This window comes from Nuphar pumila, chromosome 8 (genome assembly GCF_984573655.1).
Source record: "Nuphar pumila chromosome 8, dmNupPumi1.hap1.1, whole genome shotgun sequence".
NCBI classification, from domain to species: Eukaryota; Viridiplantae; Streptophyta; class Magnoliopsida; order Nymphaeales; family Nymphaeaceae; genus Nuphar; species Nuphar pumila.
Window position 1 is genome coordinate 22721255 of NC_143256.1, and position 26522 is coordinate 22747776.

The 26522-nt window shown below is 35.0% G+C and overlaps 1 protein-coding gene across 1 annotated transcript in view; it reads left to right on the forward strand.

The window, feature by feature from the left end:
* The first annotated feature begins 323 nt into the window (after positions 1-323).
* LOC149829786 (Galactose oxidase/kelch repeat superfamily protein) overlaps positions 324-26522 on the forward strand; it is a 95717-nt gene continuing 69518 nt past the window's right edge. Inside the window, exons 1-6 of the mRNA XM_090015293.1 lie at positions 324-562; positions 2591-2677; positions 4426-4494; positions 4665-4797; positions 4926-4972; positions 15518-15604. Coding sequence (XP_089871419.1) covers positions 431-562; positions 2591-2677; positions 4426-4494; positions 4665-4797; positions 4926-4972; positions 15518-15604 — 555 coding nt within the window. The 5' untranslated portion in view covers positions 324-430. The remainder of the gene's footprint in view (positions 563-2590; positions 2678-4425; positions 4495-4664; positions 4798-4925; positions 4973-15517; positions 15605-26522) is intronic.

Genomic DNA, 26522 nt, shown 5'->3' on the forward strand with positions numbered 1-26522 from the left:
TGAAGCAACATAGAGATTTTAGGCATCTTAAGGATCGAGGGTGCTTCACTATGCCATCAATGCAAGCCTGTCTATACTACGAACCAGACCCAGGTAACGTATGCTTAAAGTGACAACTGAAAAAGATTGGATCCCAAACACCGGGTCCAGATCTGGATCTCTGTTCGGGTCTGGTTGATCCAAGTATCTCCAATGCTATGGATATCCGATCACCAAACAGATTCTTCAAATGATCCGGATCCAATCGATTCGTGATCCTTCCTTCCCGTGTTAGGAGTTACGACTACACAGTACCGAGGAAAACCGTGGAGGCTTGAGAGAACAGTCTCTGGAGAGCGGGGGCGAGGAGGGTGCCAGAGCAAGGGATCCAACCGACGCTTCTTTCTGTCTCTTCCTGTTCGACATAGAAGTCCAAAGTTGTTTGAGTTAGATGGGGAAGAAACAGAGGAAGCCTGGTAAGGGCAAGGAGAAAACAGAGAGGAAAACATCAAAAGCAGAGGAGAAGAAGGCGAGGAGGGAGAGCAAGAAGGTCTCCACAGAGGACGACATCGACGCTATCTTGGTAACACCTCTCTCTTTCTCTCTCTGTTTCTAAATTGATCTCTAAATTTGTCTCTTTGAATTCATAAACGGTGGTACAATGAGCGCGATATAAGAATTTTGAGGTTTCGTAGACACCCATCTGTAAATGAATGCGCTGTTGGTGCATGATGGTCACTGAGAGTTTGGTTTCATTGCAAGCATTCCTATTGTGAGTTTGGGGCTATTATTTTCTGTTTTTTTATTGAGGTTCAGATTCTTGGGACTCAAAGAGAAATGTTCCTTCATCACATACTTGTTTACGTTAGAAGTTTTTGGGATCGAGCGGCCATTTTATCGTTTATTTGTTAGGAATTTCAGCAGTATCACTGCCTCACTCGCTGGTTCTACAAGGTGAAATAGCTTCATATGGATGGTTTCACTAACACTAAGAATTCAATAGTGAAGCTTCGTGATTCGTAATCAGCTTATTGAGGGAGAATGTTTATAGTGCCCTTTTGATGCTTATCATTAGACTTATCTGTATCTTAACTTTGGAAGAAAGGACATTACCATTGTGATGAGTGATGTCAGGTTGAAGAAAATTAGGTGATCATTCAAACTTCAATTTGGAAGAATGAAGGGGTTGACAGAAATCTTGACCCAAGATTTCAGCTCAAAGGGTAGTTATGTGAAGAATCAAGGATATGTGCCAATTAGAAATTTTGAACTATGGGCAAATTGTTGATTGAATTAGATGGGTTTGAAACTATTAATCATCTTGAGCAGCTTAATACCAAAAGTCACTTTTTGGGGAAGTACTGTTACAGTTATTATAATGATTGTTTTAAAAACAGATTTATCAGTAAAAAGGAAAAAAAAGAATAAGAAGTTAAAAGTATACAAATATCTGGAAGAAGAGGAAACTGTAATAAAAAAAAATTGTCCATAAGTGGAAAAGAAAAAGTATAGGAAAAAAAAATTAGAGAAAACTAGATGAAAAATAATAGATTAACGATAGGAAGCATGAAAGCCACAAATTAGATATCATGGTCACCAGAAACTCGTCTCAAAGCAGCACAATTTTGAGGTGTGAAACTAAATGCTTTTGAAGCTTTAGGGTAACTGGACTTCAAATATTGGGAAGCCCATGTCTGCCAGTATAAGAATTGAGCTTCCATTATGTTGGAAGGGTGCTTCCCTTGATCGAGAAATTGTGTCCTCTTTATATAATGTGCTTCCCCTGTATAGCTTACATATATGAGGGGCATTTTTTGGTTTGAAAAGGCTGAATGCATTTAAATAAACACATGCTTTTGTTACTGCTTTCATGTCACTTCACACTAATAATTTATAAATGACAAGTCACACTAATAATTAATTCACAAGTCATATGATGGAGAAGCACAAAATATCAAGAATTCAGAACTTTCCAAGGATAATGATGTTGGTTTTCAGCAATCACAAATTGGTTGGTTGAGCTAGATTTGTTTTCTATTAAAAATTTATTCTGGCATATAGGATATGGTGGTTAAGTGAAGGAGATTTTTCAGTATTTCTATCAATAGAAAATCAAGTTACAGTTAAATTAAATGAGCAACTATTCTTGCTGCCCCCATTCATAGGCAGGTTCCTCGTCATCCAAATTTTTTTTTATTGCTGCCAAGTGTTAAATGAATGAATTTTGAGATCACAAGATTGTAATGTGTTGTGACTATCATGGCAATCACATGTGAGGATGAGTTGTCTCTTATGTCATAGGGACATAAAGATGCAAACACACAAATTGATACAGAATGCAAAATTACGATAATGTAAATTAGGAAATAAAGTCATTTATAATTTACCTATTAAATTGTTATATATATGTGTATACTTCCTATTAAATGACTCTTGATGCCCAATTGGGTGATCAAGATCATTATGAGCTATAAATATAGTGATGTAATTGATCTGTTCAAGCTTTCCTACATGATTATACATATCTTAACTTTCTGAATTGATACAACTGTCAAGCTTGTTCTTTGTTACTTGCATTCCTCATAAGCATGCAATCTTGAACTTGTAACAGGCCAGCATACAGAAGGAGGAGGCTAAAAAAAAAGAGGTTCATGTTGAAGAAAATGTACCTGCCCCTTCTCCTAGATCTAATTGTTCGGTATGATCTATTTTCTGTTTCTAAATACTATGAGAGAAATTACGCCTATACATATTGATTCATTTTAAGGTGGCCTTGTTTTTCAATCATCATGATTATGCATTTTTGTATTCTAAGCTTGAGAAAAACAAGCAACTTATTTAGTGAAAATTAAGGAAGTAAAGTATGTTAGACGATAAGAAGTATCCAAGACAGGGAAAGAAAAGGAAGAGCACAGAACCACCAATGGGTTATGAATACTACACAACTCATCTGGAATAGATCCACCTATGCTTTTACAAATTTATTTTCCCAAATGTGAGGGTTGTGTGAGGCACGAGACTTTCTGTATTACTTTTAAGAGTATGGACCACCAAGGTTTAATTGTCCAACATCTCTAGGAATTGATCCAAAAACTGAACCAATCTCTCCATTGTGGCCAAATTCAGTTGGATTCTAATTGTTTTCCACAAAGTTGCATTTGTTTTTCTAGTTCCATTCCCTGTTGTCCATGCAAAACTAGAGTGGGAAAGTTGGGAGTTGACCGAATTGGTTAAGTTACTCTTTTAAATGTCTCTCACACAAGACAGCGAGCTGCAACTATTTCTAATGCTGGTTTAAGGTTCATTCCCATTTTGTCTTTTGCTGAATGGTTCGTTTGTCTCAACAGGACGAGAGACATAATTTGATTGACTTTTTCTCCAATGCCTTTTTTTCCTATAGTGGGACCACTGTGTTGCTTTACTAAGTCACTCCTTTGAGTCATTGCCATGGATTCTTGCCAATCTTCTATAGTGGAGTCCATGTTCATTGGAGAAAATGGACTTGCACTAGTATTCTGGTTTAACACTCTTAACTATACAAGGTGAAGTGTTGATAATGGCAGGACTTATCTTAACCCTAGAATCAGTTTCACTTTCCACCTTGATGCCTCCTTTTGAAAGATAATCAGTTTCAGTTTCACTTCAGTAATGTTGGACATGTAATCACCTGTCTTTCAAAGATATAGATCCCATTTTATGCTGCTTGCGATTTGGTGCTTGGGGGCATCATCTCTCTCTCTCTCTCTGTCCCATAATAGAAGCCATTTCTCTTTTGTTGGTAAACCTTGCTAAACTAGTTGAGTGGTTTAATTTTGCCTACAAATGGTGTATAAAGTGGCTTATATTTTTCCTTACAAAAAGTGTATAGAGGGGGAAATGCTTCCTACTTCGTCAATTGGGTCTTGTATGTGCCTCCCTGGGATAAGTTTAGATTCAAATTGATTATAAAGAAGGCTCCTTCTAAATTAAGAACAAGTTGATAGAGGTTTGTGTTTGCTTACATGAGGTGGATAACTGTCTTCTGCAAAATATTTTATTTTCATGTTACAGTGTGATGTTTAAAAATATAAGATTCTAGCATTAGTTTTTTTTATATATATCCAGTTGTAATGCATATCATGTATCTTTATGCGCTCTTTTCCTCACTCTACTGTGTCAATGGTTGGTTATTCTCCTTGCATTTTACAGTGTCATATTGTGTGGAGAAGAGAGATGATATTTGTTAGTGTTTCCTAAGAACAGTTTCCATCAGATAGGATGAAAATGATCAAGGAAATTGTATGCCAGTTATGATGCACTGAATGCACCATAATCTGGCATGTGTAATAAAGTGGCCATGGTTATGCTAGGAACCATGACATTAGTTTTGGTTTTCTTGGGACTTCCATCCTATGGCACCATTGTCTAAGATCTGTTCCTGTTCTAACAAATATGTGATTGATGCAGTTGAACATCAATCCTTTAAAAGAATCGGAGTTGATATTATATGGAGGCGAATATTACAATGGGAATAAAGTGAGTATGCTTCGTTCAGCTCATCCTAGGCATTGGCGAATGATATAGACATCCATGTTCCCTTGTAGATGCATATTCATGCTGACACAGAATTCATGCTTTGCTATTGGGTCCATACATCAGACTCCATGATCAATTGCAATTTTTTTTTTCTGGCCTGGATGATGCAGACGTTTGTATATGGCGATCTTTATCAACACAATACAGAAAAATGTGAATGGAAATTGATTTCAAGTCCTAATAGTCCACCACCTCGTAGCGCTCACCAAGCAGTTGCATGGAAAGACCACCTTTACGTTTTTGGTGGGAAACCTGATCTATTCTGTTTCCACTTTTTAATATTTGTAGGCCTGTTTTAGTTTTGGGAGAAATTTGTTGCATGGGTGTTAAGTTTGCCAGGTTCTTAGTTATTTGTCTTTTTTTTTCTTCAGGCGGTGAGTTCACTTCACCAAATCAAGAACGGTTCCATCACTACAAGGTAAAGTTGCAAAACCAATACATTGTTTTCCATTTGATTTTACTCATCTTCTCTAATGCTAGTTGTCCATTTGATTTGGTGAACCTTTGCCATTATATGTTGTTAACTTTAATTCAATATTTATCTACAGTATTTTCATGTCATTTGGTATTGGAAATCAAATAAGAACCTTTTTTCTGTGTGCATGCCCTTTCCAGGGTAATGTTTGTTAAAATGTATCATTCAATCTTTGTAATCTTATATATATTTTATATATATAAAGGATGATACATATACATATATGGTATATATGCATATGTATCTTCCTAATTATATATATAAAATATATATTTCTCTATTATTAGGCATAGGGGTAGTTTAGTCATTTCCCCTTTTTACGCATATTCCATTTGGAATGTGTTTATAATTTTATTTTTATTTTTCTATTTTTTTTCTTTTTTCATTTTTGTGGTTTGCACCACCTAGGGAGGCTCCCAAAAGAGTCGTTGGGGAGCCCCCAACGGTCACAAATGTGACCGTTGGGGGCTCCCAACGACTCCTTTGGGAGCCCCCTATGTGGCTCCTCTCTTGTGTTATAAATAGGCGTCTCCTCCTTGTAATTTATTTACTCCTTTTGAGGAGCTTTTGCTCCATGTAATGGGTGTTACACCCTTCCTCTCTTCAATAATATTAACTTATGCCTTATAGGCATTTTTGCCCCTTTGTGGGTTTATGTGTTAGCACATTATGTGCTTGTGTTTTCTCCTTTAGTGGGTATATTCGCACTTCATGTGCATGTGTATTGGTTCATTATTGAACCTAATATATTCAAAGCCGTTTCCTTATATGGTATCAGAGTAAGGTTGGGATCGAGTTGCTCTTTGTTGCATTGGGAAGCGTGCTATTCAAGAAATTTTAAAGAAGAATGGTGAAGTTCTCGTTTCTCTCTTTTGCTTCTTAAAATTATTTGGTATGCATTATATTTCTTTAAGTATTATGCATTATGAAGAATTAGATATGTTTTTGCATATGTGTTTCTCTCTTTTGCTTCTTAAAATATTTGGTATGCATTATATTTCTTTAAATATTGAGCATTATAAAGAATTAGATATGTTTTTGCATATGTGTTCTCCATGTCATTATGAGTTTGGATTCTTAACAATTCCATTGAACTTTTTATATTATTCTCTTTCGTATGTCTTTTCTTGAAAAATAAGTTTTTTTAAGAAAGTTATGTTAGAAGTAAAATGTTTGTGAGAGATGTAGCATTGCTCACATACTCTCATCATAATTATTTCATATTAAAAGTATGCGTTTACCCTCTAAAATGTCCTATATGAGGTTTTTTCATAATAACATGTGTCTTTGAAAAATGATGTTTATTTTCCTACCTAATGAGTTCTTTTTCATACGAGCAATGTTTGATTAAGAAGACATTTTTATAATATCGGTTGAATTAAGTCTTAAAAATGATCTCATAAAATATGGTTATTCTCTTTTCATTCTTCAATTCAATTTCAAGAATATGTTTTATTATAAGATTTATGGTCTTCATTAATGTTGCATACTTATTACATATGTTTTAAATATTTCATGTTGTGTTTATTTAAAACATATTCATGCCATTGGTTATAATCTATTAAGTCATATAATATTATGAATTTTTGTTTATAGATTTATGCCATAACGCAATCCTAGTATTCTCTTTGAGATTTTCTCCACTTTAATAGTTTTCCCTCTTCCTTTCGTATGTACCCTCATTTGAGAATTTTGTTTGTTTGATCTCTCTTTGAGAGGCCTTTTGATCCTTGTGAATCTTCTTATGAGTATATACTCTTTGAGAATATTTCATGATTGTTATAAGCTTCTTTTTAATATTGGTTTTTTATGAGATTTTTTAAATATTACCATCTTTGTTAAAGCTTGAGAGTCTCAAGCATTTGCTCCTTTTATAAAATACATGCATTATTGCATGCTTGCTATTATTATGCTTTTTGCGTATTTTGTTCAAGTGTTGTGAGAGTGTCTTCGTACACTTCTTTTATAAAGTATTCATGCTTGTATGCGTATTGTCTATTCATAGACATTTTCACATGGTACTCTCTTTTCAATAAAGAGATGATATATATTGCCTTCCTTAGGGCTTGTTTTGTCCCTTAGTGGACTTGTGAGATTGTTTCTTTTATCATTATAAGTGCTTCCGCAATATCTTGTTACATGTTGTCTTAAATTTGCTCATTTAAGATTATTGCCATTCTACATCTTGGTATGCATATAATTGCAATTTATAAAAGCTTGATTTGATTCTTGGATTATTCCAAATCCGTCCTCACACATGACATTGCTTAAATATTTCATGTTGTGTTTATTAAGTCTTTTGATAATGATCATGATTGAACATAATTTCGTATTTATGCAAAATTATTATAAGGCATATTGTTGTGATTAATTATGTTGGACCTTTGAATTGACCCTCTTTGTAAAATCACATATTTGGAAAATGATTTCCCTAAGTGTTCATTGCCTTTTTATGACATTTATTTTTATCCATCACAAGTTATATGATGCATCAATCCTTTTTGTATGGCCTTATTGTTATATTAGAGATGATTGTTGAGATGAGTTAAGGGCACCTTGTGTTATGTCATTTTAGATTGTCCAATTACCATATTAAAGATGGTTGTTGAGGTGAGTTATGGGCACTTTGGGACTCTAGAATGATTTGTTATATGATCTCTAATTATGAGTGTGTCACTCGTTTTCTTTTGGCCATTGATCTTATGGATGCTCTTATTTATATATAAATGTGATGGATATATGGTGTCTTGGAACCTTAAATGTTTTAAGGTATATTTAATTCAAGGGTGTTGGAGATTATTGCCCAACCTTTTATTGCTTATGAATCTTATGAGTGCATTTGCACATTTGTGATTTCGTGTTTTGTGCTTTTGTGCACAAGTGTTCCAAGTGTTCTTGGTGTGTGTATGTTCTTACATTTATATCGTTCCATCGATTATAGTATCTTATTAAAGATATTTTTACATGCTTTTGTGCACAAGTGTTCCAAGTGTTCTTGTTGTGCGTATGTGCACATATTTATTTTCAAAATATTATCCAAGGTTTTATTTATATGTTTGTCATTACAAGTTTTATTGCCTCAAAAGTCTTCTCCTCTTATACCTCTTATCTAAGTGTCATCATATGTAGACAAGACATATTATTACACCATTGTGTGTTGGTAGCCCTTTGTTGGCTTTGTTCTCTTGGTCTAGTAACTGAACACACTTGTCTTGAGTGTTATTATATGTAGACAAGGCACATTGATTTACACCATGGTGTGTGATTTTAGTCCATGTTGGCATTTGTGTCCTTGTTCTAGTCGCTGAGATGTATGCCCATGGTTGACTTCTTTCACTCATTTCAAGTGCCATTTTATGTAGACAAGAGATGTATTGTGTTTTAGCCCATGGTTGGCTTGATACTCTTGTTCTAGTAGCTGAACATACTTGGTCTTGAGTGTATTTTTACGTAGACTAGAGATGCTTTTGGTCCATGTTGGCGTGTATTCTCTTGTTCTTATCGTTGATGCACTCATTTCAAGTATTATTACATATAGACAAGAGGTTCTTTTACACACCGTTGTGTGTGTCCTTGGCCTTTAATGACATTATATTTATGTTCTTGATCTAGTAGCTTATACACTTGATTTGTGGGTTTTGGAGGACTAATGAGGTAGTTGCTTGTAATAGATGAATTATTGTTGAAATTTGTGAAATTTCATTCATATTTTGTCTTTTAAAGATACATGTGAATCATATCATTAATATGCATATTTTAAAATCAAATTGATTTTTTGGTCACCTTTTATATTTGATATGCAAAATGAGTTTTTGTAATTGCAATCATTTGAGTGAGATGTTCCTAAATGTGTAAGGTTCTCTACTCAAATAACTCTCATTATTTTGCCTCTTAAGTCAACTTAAAACCTTTTGAACTCTTGTGATTTATACACTCTTTTGAGCATTTCCCTCTTGAAATCGCTTTCAAAGGACTTGCTAAAATCAATAACACTTTTCTTTCTATCTTATCGGCTCATATAATATTACTTGACTAAAGTATGATTGGAGCATGATCATTAATGACTCTTTTAGGTGTTGATTCATTTCATGATATTATATGCATATGCTCATTATGGCCTTTTGACCCTCATTCAATAAATTATGTGCAACTTATGCCTCTTCGTATGCTTCTTGTGGTGTCCCTTGTGGACCATTATGTTATTCCTCGTTATGAGGTTATGTTTGTTCAATGTTGGACTTTATGAATGCATTATGCATTCTTGTAATTTGTTTCCGCTCCCTCTTCAACATGGTATATGATTATGAAAAATTGGTTTTCTAAAATCACTTTGCATACATAAGTAATTATCTTGTTCCATCAAATCCTGTGATGAATTATGCATAGAATATCTTTTTGCACCATTACTTTTGGATGAATTATATGATATGATTTTTTGGTTAATTCATCGTATTTGGAATATTTCACTTGATTAAAGTGCAAAGATATCTTTTACTTAGACCTCTTCTTGATTTGTTCCACATGATCTTGAAGATGAGAGGAAAAGAAGTACCTTGGATAGATCATGAAAGATGCTCATCGTTAAAGACTTTGGAGGAAGACATTTGCAAATTTCAATGACATTCGAACTAAAGGCTCTTGAAGCCTTGAGAGTCTTCCTCTTGCATTCTTCAATCTTTTCGTTCCCCTACGCAAAGTTTGAGGGGGGTGTTAAAATGTATCATTCTATCTTTGTAATCTTATATATATTTTATATATATAAAGGATGATACATATACATATATGGTACATATGCATATGTATCTTCCTAATTATATATATAAAATATATATTTCTCTATTATTAGGCATAGGGGTAGTTTAGTCATTTCTCCTTTTTACGTATATTCCATTTGGAATGTGTTTGTAATTTTCTTTTTCTTTTTTTATTTTATTTTTTTTTTCTTTTTGTGGTTTGCGCCACCTAGGGAGGCTCCCCAAAGAGTCGTTGGGGAGCCCCCAACGACTCCTTTGGGAGCCCCCTATGTGGCTCCTCTCTTGTGTTATAAATAGGGGTCTCCCCCTTGTAATTTATTTACTCCTTTTGAGGAGCTTTTGCTCCATGTAATGGGTGTTACACCCTTCCTCTCTTCTATAATATTAACTTATGCCTTATAGGCATTTTTGCCCCTTTGTGGGTTTATGTGTTGGCACATTATGTGCTTGTGTTTTCTCCTTTAGTGGGTATATTCGCACTTCATGTGCATGTGTATTGGTTCATTATTGAACCTAATATATTCAAAGCCGTTTCCTTACAATGTTCTCATTTTGTATTTGTGCATGTTGTTAGAAAAGTAGATCAAAACTATGTAGACTGCGTTAAGATTGTTCTTCTAATATATATATATATATATATTCATATGTGTATATATATCTATATGTATGTATTAATATATATGTTTGTAAACCAAAATACCCATCAGGGGTATTTTGGTCATTTTACTTTATAATAGAGGTCAACCCATTAGGGGCTGACTGTACCTTTTTATTTATTTTTGATGTCATCGATTGGGACAGCTCCAACTAGTTGATAGAAATGTGACTGTTGGGAGCAACCCAACACTCCCTATCTCTTTATCTTGTTATAAATAAGGGTTCTCCCTTTGTATTTTTACTATACTTTTTCAAGCATTGTGTAATACAAAAGCTCTTATTTTTTACTGTCTTGGCCCTTGTGTGGGTGGTGTGGATGGATCCATATCCATAAGTGGTTCTTTTGTAGGTTGATTGTGTTCTTATAAGCCCATAAGAGGCTCTTGTTTGCTTTTGTTCTTATTTCATTACATGGTATCAAAGCCTTGGTGTTCTTGGGTTGTGATTCATTCGGAAAGGCCAAGAGGAGGATCATGAGATTGGTAAAACATCGGTTCTTAAAATCATTGCATTGGGAAGCGCACCATCAAAGTTTTCTTCAACAAAATTCTTGCTATATTCTTTTTTCTATATCCCTCTCTCTCTCATTATTGTAAAAAATGGAGGATGAAATAGAAGTGGTCGTCTCCATTCCCGTGAGACTCAATGATACTAACTATGTGATGTGGGTATCCATAGTAAACTATAAAATATGAGAGAAAGGTCTATGGGGTTTGCTTGATGGCATTGAAAGAGAGCCTAAACTTATTCTTACCAAGATGAAAAATGGAAAGGAAATGCCTTTTTAATGGAAAGAGATGTCTAAGGTCATCACCGAATGTGAGAAAAAATGGAAAGAATGGAGGATGGGTCTTTCCAAGATAATTGGATGGCTCATAATTAGTGTTGACATAAAAAAATGCTCTAGCTTAGCAAATTTTGATTTTGCTAGTGATGTATGAAAGTATCTTAAAGATATGTATAGTCTCAAGGATATAACTCACATATGAAATGTGCAAAATAAGGTAAGAACTATGACCTAAGGAGAGTTGAACATTATATAATATTACAATGCCCTCTCTCTTCTTTGGGATGAATTGACTCTTTTAGAGCCAAAGTAACATTGCCCTTAAAATGTTGAACTTCGTGAAAAACAAATTAGAATGGAGCATTCCTACCAATTTGTTAATGGGCTTAGACTCAAATTTGAAAGGACCAAATCAGACCTTCTTCATAGAGGAGGTGTACCTACCATAGTTGAAACTCTTGAAGAATTAACTATAGAAAAAAATAGGTTGAAAAAACCTTCATCTTTAAAAAAGGAAGAATCTGTGCTTGCTATGTCAAGGCCCGACAATCACACAAGGGCTTATAAGTCCCCCTCACTTTGGAAGAAGTAATGAGAACGAAAGAAATTTCAATGATTATAGAAGGAGCGAAAACGACAAAGGATGTGATCTTGAATACAAGAAGAGTGACAAACTAATATGCTATCATTGCTATGAGCCTAGTCATATCAAGCTTTTTTGCCCTAAAAGAAGGAAAGAAGATCAAAGAGATGATAAGGTGACTTCAATGAAACCATCTCTTGAAAGAAATGGTGTAGATGACTCTAAATTCATTGGCTCATTATCCTTGACACAACTCATGGAGACACTACAACCATTGTTCAAGAATTAAACTTCTTCCTTCTCGAACACAGCCGTATCCACATGCATTGACCCCGGTAAGACTTTTTTGTTTTTTGATTCCTTTGCTTCTTTTCATATGACCCCAAATGAGTCCACACTATCCGAATGTCATACTAACCCAAATGATTCTTATGTTTCAACCGTCGATGTAACTTCTTTAAAAATTAAAGGTTTTTGGTCTTTACAAAAACACCAAACCATTTTTGTACCAAATATTATGGTAGTATCAGCTCTGGTTATATCCAAAGAAACCATTTGAGTTGTTACATTCAGATGTATGGAGATCAACTTCGGTTATATCCAAAAGAGGAGTATCTTATTATGTTGTTTTTGTGGATGATTATAGTAGATGCTCTTGGCTATATTTTCTTAAACATAAATCCGAAGTATTTGATTGTTTTCAAAAATTTTATTATTATAAAAAAACTTAATTTAAAATCAATATTAAAATCTTTAGAACTGATTCTGGAGGAGAATTTGTATCAAAAGATTTTAAAAACTATCTTGACTTATATAGGATTATTCATAAAAAATGATGTCCTTATACTCCTCAACAAAATAGACTAGTCGAAAGGAAGCATATACATATTATTGAGACTACTAGAACACTTATATCAAGAAATGTTCCAAAATTGTTTTTTGCCGAAGTCGCTCTTACGACAGTTTATTTGATAAATAAGATCTTTTAAAAAACTATTGAAAACATTTCTCCTATTGAAAAATTATTTAAAACTCTTTCATTTACAAAAGGTTGAGAGTCTTTAGTTGTAAATGCTTTGTCCTTACTGACAAAAATGACAAACTTTTTCCAAAAGCTATTCATTGTGTTTTCCTAGGCTATGATGAAAAAAAAAGGTTATAGATGTTATGGAATTAAAAGGAACAAACTATATGTCTCAAGAAATGTCACTTTTCTTGAAAACGATGATGTGCATAAGAGTGAAAATGAGGACACTCATGATGCACATAAGAATGTGGATGAGTGTCTTGATAATATAAACCAACCTCATAGTGAAATTCAAATCTATACTCGATGTACTAAAGACCATCCTCCATGTGCTTTAGAAAGATATTCTCAAAATCAAGATATAGATTCCTTTAGTGTTAGAAGATCCATGTGAATTTCAATGGCTCGTAGTAGATTTGTATCTTATGATTCCTTTGAACCCAAATATAAAGCATGTCTAATGGCTATACACTCATATCTAGAACCATAAAAATCATCAAGAATGAATTAAGACAATGAATGATGAATTGAAAGCTTTAGAAAAAACAAAACCTTGGAAAATTCAAACTTACCTAAAGAGAAGAAAACTATAGGATGTAGATGGGTCTATAAGATTAAAACTAAAAATAATGGGACTTTAGAAATATATAAAGTTAGGCTAGTAGTCAAGGGATATAATTAAGAATATGAACTAGACTATGATGAGACATTTGCTCCAGTCATTTGAATAACTACGGTTAAGACTGTTATTTTTATAGAATCAATTAAAAAATGACCTATTTTTCAAATGGATGTGAAAAATACCAATTATAATTTCAATGAGAAAGTTTATATGGATTCCCCACCAGGATTAAGTTTAGCACATGAGAATTTTTTTTGGTTACAAAAAGCATTATATGGCCTAAAGCAAGCCCCTAAGGCTTGGTATGATTAATTCAGTAGTGTGATGATAAAATTTGGTTTTAAATCTTGTTATATTAAAACTGCATTGTTTGTTAAGTCTTCTAATGTAGGAATGATGATATTACTTCTCTACATTGAAGATATGATTATCACAAGAGGTGATAAGCAAAGTTGGTCATATCAAAGATGTGCTCAAAGCCAACTTTGATACGATAGACCTTGATTTTTTGTGGTACTTTCTTGAAATAAAAGTGGCTTACTCACCTCGTGGTTACTTGTTATCGCAGACTAAGTATGCCGCAGAAATCACAAATGTGATGTTGGGCTGCTCCATATCTCTTTATCTTGTTATAAATAGAGGTTCTCCCCTTGTATCTTTTCTATGCTTTCTCAAGCATTGTGTAATACAAAAGCTTTTACTTTTACTCTCTTGGCCTTTGTGTGGGTGGTGTGGATTGATCCATAAGTGGTTCTTTTGTGGCTTGATTGTGTTCTCGTAATCCCATAAGAGGCTCTTGTTTGCTTTTGTTCTTTTTTCATTACATAATGCTGTTTTTGATGCTTAGTGAAGTATTTCATTTTGCCTCTTCACTTCCACTACACTTCAATAAAGTTAAATTCTCATTGTCTTGTTCATCTAGTTACCTCTGACTTCATATCCTCCTATGGCCATGCAAAGCCACAAATTAAGCTTTAACCTTGTAGTTGGATGGTGGTCCCACTTACGGGGCCAAGTCTACATGTTCTGAGAATATCTTTTAAATAGTTTCTTCTGTAAGCTGTGGGTGTATTAATTTCCTAGCATAGGATATCTGGTGTGTAAACCAGTGAATAATGCAATTCCTCTATCATCAGTGTTCCATTTCTAATAATTGTTTTGGCCCGACTTAGGTGGGTTACTTCCATTAGCAGGAAAAGAAACCATTGATTGCTGTAAAGTACATTGAATGCTTTGATTAAAATGATGGCAGATATCTATTCAGGTGATGAACGAAGAAGTCTAGCTATTAAACGTTGGACTTTATCTTTCTGTTTTTGAGAGATATTGTCTTTGGTCATCTGGAATTATATGGCAACTAGTTGAAGATCAAGAGTACTACCGTATTTGAAAACATTGGTTTACATATGATTAGTTTTTTTTTTTCAGAGTTTAGTTTTTACATATCATTAGCTAGTGACTATTGATTCTTATGGATCATCAAAGGAACTGGTAATCATGAATGATGATTCGGTGAACAAGGTTTCTTAGTACTTGAACTTAAGAGTGGAAGCCAATTGAGATGTTTTCTTGGGATTCACATATTGCTGTTATCAAGTGCCAAAAGATGATTCTTTAGCACTCATACATTGATGGCGATTTGGTTGATTAATTCACTTCGTTCTTTTTTTGTCTTAGCATTCTGAAAAATATTGTTTTCCTATGAAAGCAAATTACACCCTCTTTCTGGGCATCTTAGTTGCTCCTTTTCTGAAGTTGCTGAGCTGGGCATTCTGGCTGCCACTTAAATCTATTAGCTTGTGATGCCTTTTGTACATAATCGTCTAAGTCTGTTTGCATTGCTGTGTTCTACTAAATAATTCACTACTGCATTTGACATTGGCAATGTACCATAGCATGTAAAAACTTCTTTTTTAATATATCTTGGCAGCATGCCAAAGCATTGATTGATTGGGCCATTTCACACGCTTTTATGATTCATATGCCATACTAGGTAATCTTCCTAGACACTGATTCTTTTAAAAAAATTCTTGGTTGAACTATTACTTTTTGCTGTAGGATTTCTGGATGCTAGATTTGAGGTCAAATCAATGGGAGCAACTTCTATTAAAAGGTTCTCCAAGTGCACGTTCTGGTCATCGTATGGTACAGTAAAACTGCTGTATGAAAGAATTCTTTTCAGATCCTAGACTTGGCATATTTAATTGGAATTAATGGTTTATTGTATTTTGTAACCTGTACATTGATCTTACCATATTTTCTGACCTTTTTCATTTACTGTAGTTTCAATACCTGAATTCCTTGTCAAGTTGTTTGAATTTGTTATTGCGACAAATGCATGTGCTGGTAGAATACATATAATGTCAGCATCAGAAGCCATTGCTTATAAATGCTGGAATTAAGGTTATGTACATCCTGTTTAGCTGCAGTACCAATAATTTATTGGTAATTGTGTTGTGAAGGAATTTCTATTCAACAGTCTGTTGCATTATTTATTGCCCATTAGGTGAATGGATCTTGTGCAACTTTCCATTTTTCATATTTGGTGCCTTACTAGCCATTATTGTGGTGGAAAGATTTCAGACTCTAGAATTTTTGTCATGATATTCAAGAACTTTTATAAAAGGAAAACATATTAATCTGTAGTGATCAATTTGATTCACTGATAGTGATAATGCAAACAATAATATATGCTTCAAAAAGATTTAGAATCAGCATGCTGGGACAGCAAGTTATGACACTTATACTTCTTGGCCAACTGGACTAGATTAGATTTGGAAATCTGAAAGTGGATGACTGGATCAGTCACATTTTGGAAGTTCTTCTCTCGACTGAAGATGAAAATGTGTCAATATTATTTAACGGTTTGGAGTTCAGTGGACAACCTAAGAGCATAGTCTACCATCAGCGTCCTTCTTTGTAGCTGCCCTTAAACATCTCTTTCCTCTTTTCCTCCAAAAATCAATGCTACATACCTGCTATAACTCTGGAGAGTGCCCATCTTAAGATGGAGGGTTGAAAAGTGTAAGTTGGACTTACGTGAGAGCATACCCTCCTTAAATGGAATTTAAATTGCTTAGGATCAAGCAAGAATAATGGCCTCCAGTAAAATTCCTTACATAAGATTTTTTTTCTTTCTGCCATTGAGCATATACTTGTGTTCCTTCACTCAACCTTGTTGAATACTTGGAAATCAAACTGATATGGCATAAAATGTATTTAAATAAATATGAATATGAACTTTGACTGCAGGAATTGAGCCTAGGCCCAACTTAATTGATGTTAAGGTTTGGATTCTGAGTTGTTATATTGTTGAATTCAACTGAACCCAACTTGGGCTGACAAACTAATGTACAAACCAAAAACATGCTTAGTTGGTCATGACCCATATAGACTTTAAGCAGATGAGCCATACGAATCCCATGACTGGGTATAAATATCAGTTGTTGAATCTTCTACTTTGTTGGTCGATCTGATAGAGGAACTATATATATATATATATATATATATATATAGAGAGAGAGAGAGAGAGAGAGAGAGAGAGAACAATGCTCTATCACACGACATTTATTACTTTCAAAGTATGTCACTTTAATACAAGACTAACAAATATACAAGGTACATGGGACTTCAATGAAAGGGGTTGTAGTATACATATTGTACATAAGTCTTAACACTCCCCTTCAAACTTGGGATGATGCAACAGAATCATTATGAGTTTGGGAAGAAAGGAGTTGAAATTTTGAGTTTGGGAAGAAAGGAGTTGAAATGAGAGGGAGTAAGACTTTTTGTAAACACATCTGCTAACTGATTCTTTGAGTTCATATAATCTAAAGCAATAATTCCATCTTCATAGGCCCTCCTTGTATAGTGACAATCAATTTCAATGTGTTTAGTTCGCTCATGAAATTCTAGATTCCTTGCAATATGGATAATAATTATATTGTCACAATATAGCTGAGTCTTGGCCTCACTGGAGACCCCCAATTCTTTCAGCAACCACCGTATCCAAATGATTTCAGCAGTGACTTCAGCCATAGCTTTGTACTCAGCTTCAACTGTGGAAAGGGCAACTCTCTGTTGCTTCTTGCTTTTCCATGAAATCAGAGAGCTTCCAAGAAAATTCAAAAGCCTGTAGTAGAAAGCCTATCACGAGTAAAGCCTTCAAAATCAGCATCACAAAAGGCTCTTAACACAATGTCTGATGAAGATAAAAAGAACATACCATAGAACACATATATGCAAGATTGAATCACAATGAATTTTTTGACAGCCTTAGAAAAGCTATATGCATGATTGAATCACTATGAATTTTTTTTGACTGTCTTAGAACACATATATACATGATTGAATCACTACAAAATTTTTTTGACAGCAATAGAACAAATATATGCACCATTGATCACTATAATTTTTTTTTAATAACCTTAGAACACATATCTAAAAGTTTGAATTACTATTAAATTTTTTTGACAGCCTTAGAACACATATATGCATGATTGAAAAAATATGAACTGCATAGGTGATATCTGGCCTAAATATAGTCAAGTAAATGAGGCTCCCAACCAATTGTCTCTACACAACAGGATCTTTTAACTCAACACCATCTGAGACCCTTATTTTCAAATTTGCTTCCATAGGAGAGTTAACTCTTTTGACTTCATCTACCAACCTTGCCCTCACCACCAAGTCTTGAGCATATTTATGTTGAGACAAGTACAATCCTTTTGGTGAGTATGCTATCTCAAGCCCAAGAAAATACATCAAACGCCCCAAGTCTTTCATTTCAAACATTGTAGCCAACTTCTCCTTGGTCTCCTTAACTTTTTCAATGTCATCACCTGTGAGTATCTTATAATTTACATAAATAAGTAATATGCATTTTCCATGTATGAAGGAAGATTCAAACAAAGCATGATCATAACGACTTTGCTCAAAATCAAGAGACTTCACGGCTGAACTAAACTTCTCAAACCAAGCTTGAGGTGCCTGTATGAGTTAATATAATGCTCTGCGAAGTCTGCAAACTCTTCCTTAATGTTCGAATAGTTGTTACATATGCTATAGGAGAAAATATCTCAGCAAAATTAATTCCAAATCGCTGACTGTAACCCTTAGCTACTAATCTTGCTTTGTATCTCTCAACTGATCCATCTGCCTTGTTTTTGTTTTAAAAACCCATTTGCTCCCAACAATATTCCTTCCTAGTGGAGGTTTTACCAATTCCCATGCCTACATCTTCTCAAATGCATTGATTTTCTCAGCCATAGCTCTTTGCCGCTCCTCTTTTCTCGTTGCCTCTACATAAGTCTCAAGCTTAACATAAGAATGAATTAATGCTAAGAATGCACAATGTTGAGGGGAGAATGACTCATAGGATACAAAACGATAAGGACGAATCAAGGTTCTAAAGCTTCTATGTAATTAAAGGAAAGGAGGTAGAGAAGACGATGATTCTAAAGACTGGTGGCTGGATTCAGCTGACACGAGAATAAGATCAGAATTGACCTCTTTTCTTCTTCCTGGATGTTCCTCCACTTGATCCATTAAAGGAATTTCACACATTTTCTTGTCTTCTTGAGTAAATTTGTCCATACTGACCCTCTCTAGACTGAACTTGCTCTCCTTGAATCTCCACCCTTTCATTTGCACTTTCTTTTTCATCAAATAAAAACAAGAATGCCAAGTCTAATTCATTTTTGGTCTTCCTTTCATGCTGACTGAAATATAACATGTCCTCATGAAAAATAACATGTCGAGATACCCACACCTTTTTTCCAACAGGATCATAACATTTGTATCCCTTTTGACCAGTAGCAAAACCAAGAAAGCAACACTTGACAATTTTAGGAGACAACTTATTTCTATATCTATCAAGCAACAAGATAAAACATATACACCCAAACACTTTCATCAAATCATAATTCAGAATTTTCCCATGCAACTTTTGAAATGGAGATATACCCTTTAGCACACTTGAGGGCATACGATTTATCTGATAAATACTTAGTTAAACTGCATCTGCCCAAAACACTTTGGGTACTTCACCTCCAAAAAGAAGTGCTCTTGTTGTTTCAAGGATATGCATATTCTTTCTTTCAACTACTCCATTTTGCTCAGGAGTGTAAGGACAAGATCTTTGATGCAAAACACCTTTCTCCTGCAAAAACTCTTCAAATGCACAACTTATATATTCACCACCAGAGTCTCTTCTCAATGTCTTAATCCTAGTAGCAAACTAATTTTCAATGATAGTACAAAAGTTCTTAAAGATACTAAAAAAATTACTTTTATTTTTCATAAAGTATAACCAAGTATATCTTGTATAATCATCTATGAAAGTAACAAAATATGATGATCCTCTTTTTGACAAAACAGGTGAAGGACCTCATACATCAGAATGTACTAGATCAAAAAAACTTTCTATTTCTTTAACACTGGACCCAAATGACAAAGCATGACCCTTTGCCAACCTACAACTTTCATGGTCATTGACTTGACTTGATACAACTGTGAAAGTATCTTCAACAAGATACTTTAGTCGATAACGCAATAACCTTAAGAATAAATGTGTGAACATACACACCCAAGAACACTTGTGCACAACAAGCACAACACACCGAATCACAAATGTGCACTTGCACCCATAAGTTTCATAAACACTAAAGAGGTTGGCCTATAATCCCAAATCCCTTGAGAAAATACAAGAGGAGCTGCCCATATATATAGGGCTTGAAGGAGGCCTTGGGAGGGGCTCCACATAGTCGTTGGAGCCCCTCCAACGGTCACAAATGTGACCGTTGGAGGGGTCCAATGACTAGTGGGTTGGGCCCCTCCCAATGCAAGTACAAGCATTAAATGCGAAAAATAAAAAAGAATAAAGAAAAAAAAAAGAAAAAAAATACAAAAACATATTCTCGAAAAAGAATGTGTAAAATTCCTAAACTACCCTTACTAGGAATATATATATTTTATATATATAATTGGTAAATACATATACATATATTATATATATTATATGTATTACCTTATATATATAAAATATATATGCGAAATTACAAGTTTGATTACATAATTTAACACCCCCCCTCAAACTTAGGGCAAGATGACCGAAAGTTTGCCAAGAAGGAAGTTGAACCGTGGGGCGCATAGGGCTTTAGTAAAGAAGTCTGCCAACTGATATTCGGACGTGACATAGGGAAGATCAATAACTCCTCGGAGATATGCTTCACGAACATAGTGACAGTCCATTTCAATGTGTTTAGTCCGCTCATGAAAGGTGTGATTCTTTGCAATGTAGATTTCACTCTTGTTGTCGCAGCATAGCTTGGTGGGTCTTTCAATTTTGATCCCCATGTCTTCTAGCAGTTGGTGAATCCAAACAATCTCCATGGTAGTAGTGGCCATGGCCCGGTATTCAGCTTCAGTTGAGGAGAGCGACACATTTTGTTGTTTCTTGCATCTCCACGAGATTAGTGAGTCTCCTAAGAACACACAAAAACCAGTGGTGGAGTGACGGTTATTTGGGTCACCTCCCCAATCTGAGTCAGTATAAGCAATCAATTTTAAGTCAGAAGAAGAGGACAGAAAAACTCCCTTATTTAGAGTACCCTTTATGTATCTTACGACCCGTAAGATGACACTCATGTGAACGGATGTAGGCGCATGCTGAAACTGACTTGCAGTATGGACTGCATGGGATATATCTGGTCTGGTAATACTCAGATACATCAAAGATCCTACAAGCTGTCTGTAGGGTGTCGGATCCAAAAGGGGAACCCCATCATCAATTTTCATCTTTGCTCCTACAACCGCAGGAGTTTCACAAAGCTTTTCATCTGTAATACCTGACCTGTCAATGATCTCAGAAGCAAGCTTAGTTTGAGATAAGAAATATCCTCTAAGAGAGTATGCTACTTTAATTCCCAAAAAATAAGTCAGAAAACCCAAGTCAGACATTTCAAATTTATCTTTTAAGATAGATTTTATACTCTTAACCCCGTTAGAATCACTCCCAGTGATGAGCATGTCATCAACATACAGAAGTAAAATTACAATCCCTGCATTGGATTTTCTAACAAATAGAGCAGTGTCAGTAAAGCAAAAGGAAAAACCATTTTCAATCATAACAGAGTTAAATCTATCATACCAAGCCTTGGGGGCTTGCTTTAGACCATAGAGTGCTTTCTGAAGACGAAGCACCTTTCCCTTAGGAGTCTCCATTCCAGGAGGAGCATCTATGTAAACTTCTTCGCTTAAGTCGCCATTTAAAAAGGCATTTTTCACATCCATTTGATAGATGTTCCATTTGTTGATAGAGGCAACGGTTATAAGACATCGAACGGTGACCATACGAGCTACAGGAGCAAAAGTTTCTTCATAGTCAATACCATATTCTTGACTATATCCTTTTGCAACCAAGCGAACTTTATACCTTTCAAGGGATCCATCACTTTTAGTTTTTACTTTAAAAACCCATCGGCACCCTATTGTTTTCTTGCTTTAGGAAGATTTTGAAATTCCCAGGTTTTGGCTCTTCTTAGGGCCTCAAGTTCATTGTCCATGGCATTAATCTATTCAGGGGACTTTCGTGCTTCTTCAAAATTTCTAGGTTCGGTATAAGAGTGGATGGCACTAAGGCAGACTCTATATCTTGGTGAAAAAGAGTCATAGGAAATGAACCTAGAAGGAGGCCTTCTACTTCTCTCAGTTCTACGAGGAATCACTTCATTCTGAGAGGTACTGGAACTGACATCATTATATCTTGAAATGAAATGGGGATCTTCGAAACACGAGCTTTGATTAACAAGAGCAAGTGTCAAGAATGACACTAAAGCATAACCCTTAAAAAGGGTATAACTGGAAAAAAAATAAAAATAAAAATGTATTCTTTATTGATATGAAAAACCAATTGCTTAAGAAGCATTGAAGTAAAATACAAGAGGGGCTGCACCCCTTTATATACACAGCTGAAAGAGGACTCAATAGAGCTGTTGGGCACAGTCCAACAGCTCTATTTAGAGCTGTTGGAATGTGTCAGTCCAACAGCTCTATTAAGAGCTGTTGGACTGTGTCAGTCCAACAGCTCTATTGCTAGTCAAGTCTGGACAGGACTTGACTAGCAACAGTCATTCTAGTTCAAACTGAACTAGATGACATAAAGACAAAAAATAAAAATAAAGGAAAAAAAATACAGAAAAGAAAGAAATTAAAAATGTATTTATATATATAATAATATAATATTATTATATATACATATATGTACAGTTTTACATTTTAACACTCCCCCTCAAACTTACGGTACAATGAGCGAAAGTTTGTCTAAGAGAAAGTGAAATCGGGGAGCAGCGAGAGGCTTTGTAAAAAAGTCTGCTAACTGATATTCTGAAGTGACATATGGCAGATCAATTATCCCGTGTAGATATTCCTCTCTGACGTAGTGACAATCCATTTCGATGTGTTTGGTACGTTCGTGGAATGTTCTGTTACTGGCAATGTAGATCGCACTTTTGTTGTCACAACACATTTGTGAAGCCTTTGTTGCTTCAACTCCCATGTCAGCAAGCAGTCGTCGGAGCCAAACTACTTCCATGGTCGTGGTTGCCATGGCTCTGTATTCAGCTTCGGTGGATGAGAGAGATACCTTCTGCTGCTTTTTACACCTCCACGAGATTAATGATTCCCCTAAAAAGACACAAAAGCCAGTGGTTGAGTGTCTGTTATTGGGATCACCTCCCCAATCAGCATCAGTATATGCAATTAAATCAAGAGAAGAGGAGGAATATAAGAAAAGTCCTCGTGAAAGAGAGGACTTGATGTATCTGATAATACGCATGACTGCTCCCATATGAACAGAAGTAGGAGCATGTTGAAATTGACTTGCTGTATGAACAGCATGTGCTATATCTGGTCTGGTAATGGATAGATAGGAAAGTGCCCCGACAAGCTGTCTGTAAGGAGTAGGGTCTGCAAGAAGTTCTCCATCATCAATCTTCATTTTAACATTAACAACTTCTGGAGTGTCAACTTTCTTATCATCAGTAATACCAGACCTGAAAACAATATCAAAAACAAATTTAGTCTGAGATAATAAATATCCTCTAGGAGAATAAGCAACTTCAATGCCTAAAAAATATCTCAACAAGCCCAAATCAGTCATTTCAAAATGAGATTTAAGAAGTGTTTTGATTGTTTCAACTCCCTGTTTATCGCTTCCGGTGATGATCATATCATCCACATAGAGAAGAAGCACAATGATCCCTGCATCAGAATTCTTAATAAACAAAGCAGTGTCAGTTAAACAGAATTGAAAACCAATATCAATCATAACACGACTAAACCTATCATACCAAGCTTTTGGTGCTTGTTTAAGTCCATAAAGAGCTTTTTCTAAGCGGACTTTACCCTTAGGAATACTTAGACCAGGAGGGGGTTCCATATATACTTCTTCAACTAGCTTTCCATTTAAAAAAACATTTTTGACATCCATTTAAAAAATAGACCATTTTTTGATAGAAGCTAAGGCAATTAAGGTTCGGACAGTAGTCATACGAGCCACCGGAGCAAAGGTTTCTTCATAATCAATCCCATATTCTTGGGCATAACCTTTGGCTACTAAACGGGCTTTATATCTTTCAAGAGTACCATCACTCTTGGTTTTAATTTTATAAACCCATCGACATCCTATAGTTTTCTTCCCTGGAGGAAGATCTTGAATATTCCATGTAGAAGCCTTTTCAAGTGCATCTAATTCAGCTTTCATGGCTTCTATCCATTTGATATCATTTTTTGCTTGAAAATATGTGGATGGTTCTTCATATGAGTGAATTAATGCAATAACTGCCCTATATGTGGGTGAGAAAGACTCGTATGATACAAACTTTCCTGGAGGCCTCGAGATTCGGGTTGATTGTCTAGTTGGAATGTTAGAATATTTCTCAAGTGCACATGGAGGATTAGACTCTTGTCGCCTGGAATATTGAATACTAGTATCTCTATGAACTTCTTCATTTTCAACATTAAGATCAATAATTCTTTGATCATCATCAAAGTTACAGTCAAGGTCATATTCATCAGATGTTGATGTTAGATCTAGCAAAAAAGAGTACTCAGTGACGTCTTTTAATTTTCTAAAATCAAAGAAGCTCTCCTTTTCAAGAAAGGAAACATTTCTAGACACATATAGTTTATTATTTTTGAAGTCAAAACATCTATAACCTTTCTGGTTTTCAGCATATCCTAAAAAGGCACAGGGAATCGCACGAGGGGAATGTTTATCATTTTTGTCAGTAAATGTGAAACATTTGCACCCAAATATTCTTAGTCTAGAGTAGTCTGGAGAAATGTTCATAAGTTTTTCAATGAGAGTGATATTTTGTAACGAAGAAGATGACATCCTATTAATGAGATAGGTGGCAGTTAAGGCAGCTTCTGCCCAAAAGTCTTTCGGGACTTGATTTGCTATTAATAAAGTCCTAGTGGTTTCTATAATATGGCGATGTTTTCGTTCTGCCAGTCCATTTTGTTGAGGTGTATAAGGACAAGATCTTTGATGTGTGATGCCATGCAATTTAAGATAATTTTGAAAATCTGTGGATAAAAACTCTCCCCCTGAATCTGTGCGAAAAATAGTAATATCATTTTGAAATTTGTTTTTAACCATATTATGAAAAGTTTGAAAGTATGAAAATACTTCAGACTTATGTTTGAGAAAGTACATCCACGTATGTCGGGAGAAATCATCGACAAAAATAACATAGTAAACAAATCCTCCTTTAGAAATTACTGGTGCAGGACCCCAAACATCCGAGTGTATTAATTCAAGTGGTCTTGAAGAGAAAAAGGTTCTATTCTGAAATGGTAATCTTTTCATTTTGCCGAGAATACAATCTTTACAATCAAATGATTCAGAGTTACAAAATTTCCCTAGATTTGGAAAATGTTGGATTTTGGCTATATGTGGGTGACCAAGTCTCTTATGCCACAGTTCCAACTCTATTTTTTGAATATTATAACAAAAAGCTTTCTTCGACATTTCCAAAAAATCCATGTAATAGAGTCCTCCTTCTCTATGGCCTTCCCCAATCAGCTTGCCTGACTGGCGATCCTGTACCCAACAACCATGAGAAGAAAAAGAAATATTACACCCATAATCAGAAATTTGAGATACAGATAAAAGATTTAAATTTAATTTGGGAACATGTCTAATTTCTGGAATAATTTTTTTTTTTGTTTTATAAATTTTTTCAAAATTTCCTATTCCTTCTATTTCAAGAGAAGTCCCATCAGCAGTAAAGACCTTTGACACACTTGTTTTATTTTTAACACATTTGGATAGACTTTGATTATTTGGGGTCATATGAAAAGATGCACCAGAGTCAAGAAGCCAAGAAATTTTACCTAAATCAGAAAAAGATGAGGCTGCTGCGCCGGTTGAAGCTTCAGATGAGGAAGAGGCACCTTTGATGAGAGGCTGAAGGATCTCCATTAGTTGGGCCAGGGAAACTGGTGCATCCTGATCTTTAGGCTCCGATCCAGCAATTGCAGCTCTTTTTTCTCTCAGCTCCTTAAGTTTGGGACATTGTGGCCTGTAGTGTCCCGGTTCATGACAGTGATGACAAATAACTTTCTTCTTATCATAGTCACCATTTTGTCGGTTAAAGTGAGGAGGACTATATGATCGAACATGATTCCCTGGTCTAGACACGGCTAAAACGGAATCATCTTCAATTTTTAAAGAACCTTTCCGGAGACGATTTTCTTCCATTGTTAACTCTTCAATAGTTTCAACAATAGAAGGAATTTTTCCCCGGTGAAGTAGGGCCGATTTAGTGGTTTCAAATTCCGGCCTTAATCCAGTGATAAACTGGTAAAAATGTTCAGCATCGAGTTGTTTCTGACGAAGCTCGATGTCTTCGGCACAATGCCACTTTGGTTCTAAAAGGGAAAGTTCTTCCCAAAGTTCGGACAACCCATTGTAATATTCACGAATAGTTTTGTCTCCTTGTGTCATCATTCGAACTTTTTCTTGGAGGTTGCACACGTGTGCAATATCTTTAAGGGA